This window comes from Capsicum annuum, chromosome 1 (assembly GCF_002878395.1).
Source record: "Capsicum annuum cultivar UCD-10X-F1 chromosome 1, UCD10Xv1.1, whole genome shotgun sequence".
Taxonomy (NCBI): Eukaryota; Viridiplantae; Streptophyta; class Magnoliopsida; order Solanales; family Solanaceae; genus Capsicum; species Capsicum annuum.
In genome coordinates, this window is record NC_061111.1 from 3,805,767 (window position 1) to 3,817,935 (window position 12,169).

The 12,169-nt window shown below is 36.8% G+C and overlaps 1 protein-coding gene across 4 annotated transcripts in view; it reads right to left on the reverse strand.

Annotated features, from left to right (window-relative positions):
* Nucleotides 1-12,169, reverse strand: part of LOC107865127 — a 36,593-nt gene that overhangs the window by 18,795 nt on the left and 5,629 nt on the right. For 3 of the 4 annotated variants that reach the window (XM_047414648.1, XM_047414652.1, XM_047414656.1), the window contains exons 3-7: nucleotides 10,920-11,681; nucleotides 10,679-10,810; nucleotides 10,466-10,549; nucleotides 6,095-6,154; nucleotides 5,309-5,395 (exon numbers count right to left, since the gene is read on the reverse strand). In XM_047414648.1, coding sequence (XP_047270604.1) covers nucleotides 5,309-5,395; nucleotides 6,095-6,154; nucleotides 10,466-10,549; nucleotides 10,679-10,810; nucleotides 10,920-11,681 — 1,125 coding nt within the window. Of the gene's footprint in view, nucleotides 1-2,375; nucleotides 4,725-5,308; nucleotides 5,396-6,094; nucleotides 6,155-10,465; nucleotides 10,550-10,678; nucleotides 10,811-10,919; nucleotides 11,682-12,169 lie in introns of those variants that run through there. The other variant, XM_016711473.2, reaches the window with a different exon arrangement.

A 12,169-nucleotide genomic window follows, 5' to 3' on the forward strand; every position in this document is an offset into this window, starting at 1 on the left:
TTGCTGGAGGCGCGTGTTACACGCAATATCGATATTTCGTCCTCGTCATCGCTTACGGCTACCACCGCGTGGCGCCGATTTCACATTTTTTATTTGCTACAAGTGTAGAGTGAAATAACAAAACAAGGAATCTACTGGAGGTTCTGCTATTTGACAAAATGTTTCAAAAGACTAGGGCACAATATATACATACCAAGATATTTTTAGGGGTTGTTTGGTAAACCGGATAGTATAAGCGGGGATATATATTTTGAAATCACTATATCCCAAATCATGAAAAAAACAGAGAAGAACAAGGAAATAACTAAGAGAAAATAAAACTATACAACTATATTTGGTAAAAAAAATAATAGTTGTGCTATTTTAAGTAACAAAAGATGACCGAATAATTAGTTTACTTAATTATCCCAAAATAATACCATAATTATGATATAAAATCCCTATAAATGCTATTAAAATTGTCAATTTCGATATAAATAATTCAACCAAATAACACGTGTCAGCAAGTGGGAATTCTACAATTTGTGGAATTCTCGTATCTCTCTGTGCACTCAGTGCCGCCGTACTAGCTACTCTCTGTGTATTTTGACAAATACAAAAAAAATAATACAATCCGATTTACCAAACAACCCCTAAAAATATATTGGTATATATATTGTGCCTTAGTCTTGTGAAATATTTTGTCAAATAGCAAAACCTCCAACAGATTTCGTGTTCTCTCATTTCACTCTACACTTGTAGCAAACCAAAAATGGGAAACTAGCGGCACGCAGTCGTAGCCGTAAGCGACAACGAGGACGAAATGTCGATATCGTGCGTAAAATATGCCTCCAGAAACAGCGACGGAGAAAAGAAATCGAATCAATGAAAACGTAAGAAAATGAAACTCGATGAAGAAGAAGAGGAAAGGTTGTCGAAAACAAAGTTGAGGAAAGGAAGAGGGTGAAGAAGATGGAGGAAGCAAAGGAAGAGTTGGATCGGGTTGACGAAGCGACATAGGCGGCAGAAAAGTAAGAAGATCATGTGAAGCCGATTGGTGAGGCTATTAGGGTTACTGGAAGAGGAAGAAAGAGGAAAAGTTTTCAAGAGTCGTTTGAGTATGACGAAAATAGCTATGAACTTGTGAATTTTTCGTTTGATTTGTGTTTATCGAGAAACACTTTTGTATAAACTGAAAATTGAATTGAATTGATTGATGTTTCTGGGAAATTACTACTGTTTTTGGTGTGTTGTAGCTAAATTAGGGTTTGAATTGTGATTAGACATTGGTTTTGTATTTTGTATTGAAAATATGATGTCTTTGAATTGGGTAAAAAAGGTTTTCTTTTGGAACCTAATGATGTGTGGTTTAGTGGTCAATAAAGTGGATTGAGAACCTAAGGTCTCATGTCCAAATCCCAGTTGAGAAAAAATAAACACTAGGTGACTATTCCATCATAGCTTTGATAGACAGAGGCCTTGGTGGACAGAGTTATTTGATATCTATTGGTGGTGGTGAGAGGTGGAAGGTGGAAGATATCTCGTGGATTTAGTCGAGGTGCGCGAAAGCTGGCTCGGACACCAGGGTTATAAAAAAGTTTTTCTTTTAGATATGGAGGCTTATTAGCAGATCTTATATTCCTTATATTCCTGGATTGGTTTTATGTCAACATCATAAAATAATAAGAATAGCTAGTTTAGATTTGGAGAATTCCTGTGTGAAGAATGTGATACTGCACATATTTGGCTTGTTCTCGAAATAAAAACAGCATCCTGGTGCGCTAAATAGACCACAAGTCTATGAACTTGTGACTTTTCATTTACTTGTTTCTTTTCATCGAAAATTACCTTTGAATAACTATAGGAAATTAAATTGATTGAAGACTGGTTGATGCTTTTGGGATATTACTACTCCTTTCAGTGTATTGTAGTTGAATTACATTTCAAACCTAGGTGTAATCACATTGCAAACTCTAATTCAGCTACAATACACTAAAAAAGTAGTAATTTACCAAAAACAACAACCAATTTTCAACAAATTCAATTTTTAGTTTATACAAAAGCATTTTTCGATAAACAAATGAAATAAACGAAAAACTCACTAGTAACGATTCTCATCATACAAAATACAAACCTATTATGTAATCACATTTCAATCCCTAATTTAGCTACAACACACATAAAGTCACACTCCTCCTCCTCCTTTACCGCCTCCGCTTCTTCAACCCGGTCCACCTCCACCTCCGCTTCCTCATCCTCTTCTTCATCAACTTTTTTCACTCTCTTCCCTCTCCGTCTCTCCTCATCCTCCTCCTCGCTCTCCTCCTCCTACTTCACTTTCAGTTTTTCCTTTTTCTTTTCCTTTTTCCTCTTCTTCTTCTTAGAGTTTCATTTTCTTTTGTTTCCGTTGATTCGCTTTTTCTTCACCGTTATTGGAGGCGCGTGTAACACGCGATATCAGCAGTTCGTTGTCGTCCAGTGCTCCGACGGTTTCCCATTATTGCTATGGCGGCAATAGACATGAGATAACTCTGTCCGCCTAGGCCCCTGAAGAATCACCTAGTGTTTTTTCTCTCAACAAGGATTTGGACCTAAGACCTCAGGTTCTCAACCCACTTTATTGACCACTAGACCACATACCTTTGGGTTCCACAAGAAAACTTTTTCTCACAATTCAAAGGCATCACATTTTCAATACAAAATACAAATCAGATGTCTAATCACATTTCAAACCCTAATTCAGCTACAATACACTAAAAAGAGCAGTAAACGTCAATCAATTTTGCTTCCTCCATCATCTTCACCCTCTTCCCTCCTCCTTCGGTGGATTTTCCTCTCAGTCTTCGTCGAGTTTCATTTTCTTACATTTCCATTGATTCGCTTTCTCTTCTCTGTCGTTGTCGCTGGAGGCATGTGTTACATGTGATATCGGCATTTCGTCCTCGTTGTCGCTTACATCTACCTCCGCGTGCCGCCGGTTTTCCATTTTTTGTTTGTTACTAGGGTAGAATGAAATGAGAGAACAAGGAATCTACTGGAGGTTTTGCTGTTTGACAAAATGTTTCACAAAAACTAAAAAAGGGCAGCTCGGTGCACTAAAGCTCCCACTATGCGCAGGGTCCGAGGAAGGGCCCCACCACAAGGGTGTATGTTTCACAAGACTAGGACACTATATATACCAAGACATTTTTATGGGTTGTTTGGTAAACCGGATAGTACAAGCGGGGATATTACATGATTTGGACTATAGTGATTTCACTATTTTAGTCTCGAGATTAAAATTTTGTAATAATAGTCTCGAGATTGATTAATAACTCAAAACATATATGGATAAAGTTAATCTCAGTTTTGAATTATCCGAACTAAATTCTCGTCTAACCATAAATTCTAAAGCCAAAACTTGAAATCTATAAATAGAGAATTTATATTTTTGGATTTAAGTGATCGTTTGATATGTGACACAAGAAAAATAATGTCACGACAAATTGAGATAAACTTTATCCATATTTGATTTGAGTTATTAATCAATCTCGAGACTATAATTACAACATTGTAATCTTGAGATTAAAATAGTGAAATCACTATATCCCAAATCATGAAATATCCCCGCTTATACCATCCGGTTTACCAAACCCCCCATAAAAATGTCTTGGTATATATATTGTGCCCTAGTATTGTGAAACATTTTGTCAAATAGCAGAACCTCCGGTAGATTCCTTGTTCTCTAATTTCACTCTACACTTGTAGCAAACAAACAACAACAACAACAACAGTCCCAGTGTATTCCCACAAAGTGAGGTCTGGGGAGGATAAGATGTATGCAGTCCATACCACTACCTCCGCAGAAGTAGAGAGGTTGTTTCCGATAGACCCCTGGCTCAAGATAGAGAATAGTACATCAAGGCCGTAATGAAACATGAAACCGGATGGTACACTTGTAGCAAACAAAATATGGGAAATCGGCGGCATGCAGTGGTAGCTGTAAGCGACGACGAGGATGAAATGCCGATATCACGTGTAACACACACAAGGGTGTATTGTACGCAGCCTTACCTTGCATTTCTACCCGAGGTTGTTTCCAAGGCTGAACCCGTGATCTCCTGATCACATGGAGGCAACATTACCGGTTACTCCAACGCTCCACTTCAAAACATAAATCACCTCACATTTTGGTAGGGGAAACAAAATAATAATGCAAAACTACATAAAATTATACCCATCAACCTCAGCCTACCTTTTACAACTGTGCAGATTGTATAATATTAAGAAAGCGAACACCATACCAAGTTGTCGCACCCTTCACTATTGAGAGTTTCTATCCAGACTATGATTTTTTCAACTACCCCATATATCTATCCCAGCAGGAACCCAGTAAAGAGTACGAAGAACTGTATCTATGTGTGCTATCTATTACTTATCGGAGATGGTTGTGTCTAAAATGGACTGAGAAACTAGCAGACGATTCAGTCGGTATTGCTAGTAGTAGCGTTGACTGAAGGCTTGGTCTTATGAAATGATTTCTGGCTATATAGAACCGGCATGTAAGCTTCAGTTGTTTTCTTTAGAATGTCACTAGCTCCTTTATCAGCTCTTCGTGGACTCGTTAAGTTCTTCTCGACATCTTCGAACTTGGCAGTGGCCAATGGTTCTGCTCAAACACTCTCTGCCAAATTTGTCCCAATTGTGAGGCTAGCAGCTTCGTCCCTAGAAGCATACCAAGTATTGCCACAAGCAACACACTCCAGCTGAGGTATGGAAAAGAAAAAACAGAAACAAAAAACAGTTAAAGCAGAGATCAAAATATTTGGGGAAGAGGAAATTTTCAAATGGTGTTTACACCATAGTCAATCTGTTTTATTCATTAAACAGAAGTAAAAATCAAAAATGACTACATATATCTAAGAGACATAACATGCAAAAAGGTCCCTACACAAGGTAAATCCCTTCAACATCATGCATGGTGATTTAGTATAATGACAATGACGTGGTGGATTAGCTTTACCCCAAGAACAGAAAAGAACCCAAAAAGAGATTGATTACTGTCACATCATCTAAACATAACATGGTATTGCTTTAAGTTCAAATCTCCTCCTCACTATTACCAACATATTAACTCTCCATTCAGAGATGCAACAAAGACAATGTTCAATCAACTATAAAAAACTTCAGATGCAACAAGCAATTGCTATCATAGTAAACAGTTTCCCACCCCGTCACGAAAAGCAAAATGAACAATAAGAGGGTACAACAAATATCCAAAAAGAAACATCATGATGTATATATGTAGCAAGTCAATCTCAAACCCCAAAGAAAAGCTGCAAGGACAAACCGAGTAACGATCTCCATTCCCAGCCTGAATAATCTCCATGAGCCGCACTTTTTTCTCTGCGCATCTTTTGCAACGAGCATCAGTCATCTGTGCCACAAACCGATCAGAATTAAGCAACAAGAAACAATATACTTAACCTGTGTTAAGTTTTTGTAACAAGTATTGGTCGGTCATCTGTCACACAACATGAATAGAAATGAGCAATTAAGATACGTCAAATTCAAAACTCCTGTCTTATAACATCATCATACCAATTTTCGCCAACTAAAGATGGCCAAATTTCTAGACTCCTCTTTCAAGTTCTCACCATGAACAGATAATTTTCAGAATTCTAGAGGCTCAGTACATTGAGAAGCTACATGCCTACGTTCAACTTCATCTTAGAAAACAAAATCATGCTCGCCGAAAGAGAGGATTTTTTACTTGGTCACAAGAAAATATATCTCTCACATTTAGTGGATCTATACACATATCTAGTAAAAGGGCAGCCCCGTGCACTAAAGCTACCGCTATGCGCGGTGTCTGGGGAAGGGCCCCACCACAAGGGTGTATCGTACGCAGCCTTACCTTGCATTTCTGCCAGAAGCTGTTTCCAAGGCTTGAACCCATGACCTCCTGGTCACATGGAGGCAACTTTACCAGTTACTCCAAGGCTTCCCTTCTATACACATATCTAGTAATGAGAAATAAAAGACCAACTCGGCCACCAAAGTAGTAAACTAAAGTTTGACCTAGTTAGTTAAACTAAAACCTGATTAAGGAACAAAATAATGTTATAGTATAAACCTGTATGGGCTCTGGCTCCTCGGGCTCCCTGCTTGCTAATTCTTCTGCTGTTAGTGCTTCCTGAGACAGAAGTGGAAGATAATATCAAACAAAGGAAACCATAATCTGCTAGCACCAATTTTCCGATTCCATAACAGAAATAAGAAATTAAAGGTTTTCTACTAACAACTGATAATCTCTTCAAATGGCAAATACTTGTCTAAATGAAAACTTTGGGCAAGTTTAAGGGGTCGTATATGTGTTTGGCCATAGAAATTCAGGAGATTTATTTTTAGTTAACTTGGTAAAAATACAAAAGGCACAAAAATAAAAAAAATGACTTTTAACAAAAATAGAAAATTAGCTTTCAAGTGATAAACATGAAGGTGAATGAGTAGGAATGAAATTTATTCTCTAAGTAGGATTTATAATAGAGGAGAGCATGGTATGGAATGATACAATATTTGAAATTTCGGTACTATAATTTTGGCATTCCGTTAAAGAAACAATACAAATCTAAATGAACCATCCACCAAAAAGAAAGAACATATAAAACAAATATTTATATAATGTTCAGATAATGACTCATTCAATTTTTATGTACACATATATAGTGCTATATATGTTATCTATGCCATAAAGAACAGGGTCTCATTTTTTATTTCCTTCCCTATAGCTCTTATATCTTTTTTTTTTACTTTCTTTTTACTTATTATTTTTATAAGGTTCCCTAGTAGCTCTCTTCAATAATGATAATTGTATTTAAGCTTATGAAAGGAGGAACTAGAAAAAGGTAGAAGATAGGATCAGATGAAAAATGGAAAAAGAAATAAGGACAATGTTTAACAGTGTGTACTAAATTACTTAAATTACTTAAATATGAGAGGAGGAACAATCAAATAGAATGTGAACCAAATTAAGTTTGAAAAATCAGATACTTCTCAAAGAATCAGTAAAGATATTTGAATTTATAGATCTAAAGGATGGCACAAATAATAAGTTAATACGACTCACTTCATATTTTTGCCCCTGATCATATAGATGTGTATACAATTCCATACACTTCTGCACGTTCCAATTAAGATATACCCTTTTTCCACTAAAGTGTAACATACTTATCCTCGAATCCATACTCCTCTTCCAGTTTCCCCTTGTTTGTACATATTTTTTTCCCATTATAGCTCTTTATTTTTTGAGTCGGCAACACCCCTCCACAGATCAAATCGCGCTAACGTTCAGCAAGCTACCATCTCTAACAATCCCTAACCTAGGTTGGGAAGAAACCTCAAAAATCTTCCTTCTCAAATAAGGTGGACAGAGTGACCTGGTACCTGTTGCTGGTGGGAGGTGGCAGGTATCCCGTGGATTTAATCGAGGTGCGCGCAAGTTGGCCCGGACACCACGGTTATCAAAAAAAAAAAAGAATAGCGCTATGGAGGTGCTGTGAAAAGAATTTATATATCAAAACAAAATATATTCCTCCCTATTGTTTTAAGGATTCTAAGAGTTCTCTCGCTTCAGCATCATTGACAAAGTTCTTGACACTACATTTTCTTAGGGCAGGATCACCGGTTAACACTAACATAATCCTAAAACGCCTTCATGCAGAAATCATCATTCTTCTCAAACACTCATCTTCTCCATCATCCCCATCTTCCAGTGAGGGGCTACCGATCCTTAAAATACCGTCAAGCTGCAACTATTTTATCTAACCATCAAGATGCGACTATTTTATCTATGGAAACGCTATCAGTATAGACTAAGCATAAAATAATCTTATATTGTTGCTAACACGAATATTTTTTTAATAACATCACACATAATAACCCAAAAGAAGTACTCAATGTGTATATTTAGAGTGAAGTTACACATAAATCTGGAATTTCACTGTATTCAAATACATCTGGACATATTACTTTAAAACTAAGTTACTCAGATTCTTCACTTTAGGTGCCACACCCGTGTCGACACGACATGGGTGTGGGTGTGGGATCCGTACCCGATCTGGTCAACTAATTTTGGGTACTTTGACCAAAATCGACCGGGAAAGTCCTAACAAATTTAAGAAATTCTATAATCAAAACAAAAAGCTAAGGTGAAATTTAAGAAAATGGAATACCTTGTATATAGAAATTTCTATGTTATTGCTTTTCCTTTTATCTCCTTTCAGGATTTTTTTCTTGAACAATATTTTCTCCTCAACTTTTCAACATGTTCTCAACATAATATCTCATAATTTATGTTTTATAACTCTATTTTTAGATATTTAAATTATTTTTCGCCGAATCACCGTATCCATCCCTAGATCCATATCCCCGAATCTTTAAATTGAGACTGTGAAAGATCCAACCTCTAGATCCGTACCCGTATAGGACACCCGCACCCGAGTCCGAGCAACTTAGCTTTAAAATACTTATCAGTAGTAATATTTTACATTAATACAAAACTGTTTTTAGGTTGAAGTCAATTTAATAGACAAATGCAAAGACGATTTGTCTCTATGTCCACTTGCACAATCCACCATGGCATAAAATAACTCTCATTGTAATGAAAACACGATAGTAAATTAGAAAACAAAAAATTTCACATTGGGTTATATGTTAAAAAACATTTGACTTTCTTGATCAAAAGAGAATGGTTATATTGTTTAGTCACAAATACGATATTCAGAACACAGATATGGGAACAGATATGGAAGCTCAACATTCCAGCCAAGGTGAAATGCTTCACATGGTTGGTTTCGATAAGGGCATGTCCCACACACGAAAAATTGAAGAAAAGAGGTTTTCAAATTGTTTCCCGGTGTTTTTTCTGTCACAAAAAAGAGGAAATCAACAGCCATTTATTTCTTCATTGCAAGATCACTTCACAAATATGGCATATGTTTCTTAGCTTATCTCAAGAGGCCAGGGTGATGCCTGAGAACATTGCTGACCTCCTAAGCTGTTGGAGTAGAAGGGAAGGAAGCAAGACTCAAAAAAGATGGATTTTAGTATCATTCAGTGTGTGGTGGTCAATTTGGAGAGAAAGAAAATTCGGATTCTTTGATAATATTATTACAACACAATACAAAAGGTTAAAGAAAATTGCATTAATACTTTGTACTTTTGGTGTAAAGAAGGGTATAGAAGAGGTAGCGCAGTTAGTAGATTTCTTAGGGAACTTGTAATTATGGTACTAGCTTGTAACTTTTCGGAGGTAGCCAGCATACCCAATGCTGAAGAATACAACTTCACCTTTATCAAAAAAAAAAAAGATATTTAGCACTCAGCGAACAATTAATAAATGAACTAAATCAAACTAAAATAATATTGAACATGATAAGAGACGATCAGACTAGCCTACAATTTCTTTAGTTTATAAAGAATGTCCACTGAAAAATAGTTCAATCTTGGAAATTACATACACCTTCTGGTACAACAATTCACAAATTCATGCCATATACTGACAAATTCCATCAAAGCGTCACGATTGGCATCAAGGGTCACTAGCCAGCTGCGGCACATGTTTTTTGTAATTCTAGACATAAGTTGGACCAAACCTCATTTCATGATTGAGTTCTTATAAGGCTGGAACAAACAGAGGCTTAGTAAGACAAAATTACTGCCTTGTAGTACCTCTAATGGTAATATACACTAAAGAGAAATCGGGGCAATTGAGGAACAAGAGCAAATATTTTATTGTAGCAAGTATAATTCAAATGTTTTAAAGAACTAAGCAGAAGAAAATGTTTTATGCTTAAATTATGAAAACCAAAATCAAACTGCAAGGCAGGTTTGTGCAGTCCTCTGCCTAACCTAAATTAGTTAATTTCCTTGTAAGGAAGGAAACTAGCAGTCTTCTTCCACATTTCAAGCACCCCCCACCCCACCCCCCTTCCCCTTTTTTCGGCTTATTTTTGGAGCACATTAAATTCCTATGTGTACAAGTGAATATCAACTTCTTTATTTGTAGGAAATCTCCAGCTTTCTTCTTCATCTTTTTTTTTTGTGTGTGTGTGTAGGCGGGTGGGAGGGGGATGCCTTTTTCACATATCAGAGAAGGAAAAGACGATGTTTAATTCACAAAAAAAATCTCTAAGGGCAAAAAAATTTTCCTTTATTGTGTGTTTACTTAGGAAAATGCTCATCCGTATTTTATTCAAAATCAGCTTCACTATATCCACAGCTGAACAATATTTACATTTCATGAAATCCAAACAAACCTAATGAGATGAATCAAGAAGAACAAGTCGGTAGGTTCAACAAATCAAGAGCTAACCAATTCAGAAATCAACAGAATATATACACACAAACTACTATGTCCAAACATTTAAGACTATCTGCGTACAAAGTCAATAAAATTTAAATCAATCCTCAAATTAAGTAAAAGGTTAATTCCCTGGACCCATACCTTTAGCTCATTTGGGGACATGTTCAGTATCTGAGAGGGATCCAACTCCCCTTTCAGAAGACGGCGTGCTAAGAGTGAGGTGTTCTGGCAATAAATTTACAACAAAGAAAAACAGGAGTATTAGAAGGTAAATACATACCTACATAGAAAATCAGAAGAAAATTTAAAAAAACTCCATGCTCACACCCCCATCCCCTTAAAAAAGGTAGTCACCTTAAGATTGAACGTTAACTGCCTCATCTTCTGATTGTACTTCTGAAAATCAGATGAGAGGGCCTCATGTGCAGCTTTCTCTAGAGAAACTACAGCAGGGACAACACTGTCTGGCCATGGGAACACATCACCCTGAAAATAATCCAGCAGAAGAAACATTTCAAGGAAAATCTGCCAGTACAATAGCAACTATACATAAATTCTGTCAATCATCAAAATCATTGAAAACAAGAATTCTTACATCAGCACTGTTGTCTAGAGACTCATTAACGTGTTCTGCAGAATCTGTGTTACCAGTAAGATCAGCAGCATCTGAGCCCCCTTTTTCTTTACCATCATTTTTAACATTATCCACAGGGTTGCAGAAATACTGAATTGATTGCAACAGTTTTTCCAGCCATTTATCACGCTGTATTTCACCTGTTAGGACTTTGAAGTTTGAAAGGATGATGAAGTATTCTGAAGCATTATTGGCACAACTGCCTGGAGTTTCTGCTGTTGGCTGACCAGATCTAGATGGTGCCTCATCGTCTCTGGTGACATCCAAAGACATCATGTTCTTCTTCCTCAAAAATCGTTTACTCTTCAACTGATCCTCCTGACTAACAGGAGCTGCAGAATTATCCTCAGTTTCAAGGTCAGGAAGATGCCCAACTCGTGCTATAGTCTTCTGAACAAGCAGATCAATCTCATGCTGTTTGCTATCTTCATAGTCCTTATCAGTTAACTTAAAAAGCCTCATCTGTTCAGTGTCATATACCTTCTGAACAAAGAAACCAGGATGCTCTTTCCTTTTTGGAATCTGCTTGTTTAACGGTACAAAGTGCACCACACACTTTTGCATGACCGACTCCGCTGGGACCTCATCTCGGTGAAAACTATAGAACAATTCCCTCGTGTCTCGTGATTGCCAATTTCCACCAGCTCTATTCATTGCTTCCTCAGGACGGTAAAACCACTGTACAGTGACCATCATGTTGCCATCCTTAGTCTGATTAATATCCTATAAGGAGAAAATCTAATTGAGTGTTCGAAAAAGATATTAAAAGCAATCAGTCACACTAAAATTAACAGCCAGAGAATCAAGCGTCACCAATAATTTCATGCCAAAGCTAGAACACCAGTTCAGGAAGATGCACATAAGATACTAGTGAATTTGACCAAACCAAAAAAAAAAAAAGAGAGAGAGAGAAAGCGGGTTTGTGTGTGTGTGGTGGTTTGGGGGGGAATAGTCGACTACATTGGAACTATCTCAGAGAAAGTGATAGAAACTAAGATGAAGAAGAGAATGAATTGAAGATTTACTGGTTAAATAAAGTGCAAGGATCTTAAACACTGCATTAACCAATAAGTATGTCCGTATGGAGTGGACAAATCTCCAGATACAAATAAATAATATTGCTTCTTTGTTATTGAATTCTGCATATACATATATTTATACTAAACATAAAGATAACACCTGGACAGATGGTTTCTGCTGTAATTAACTGC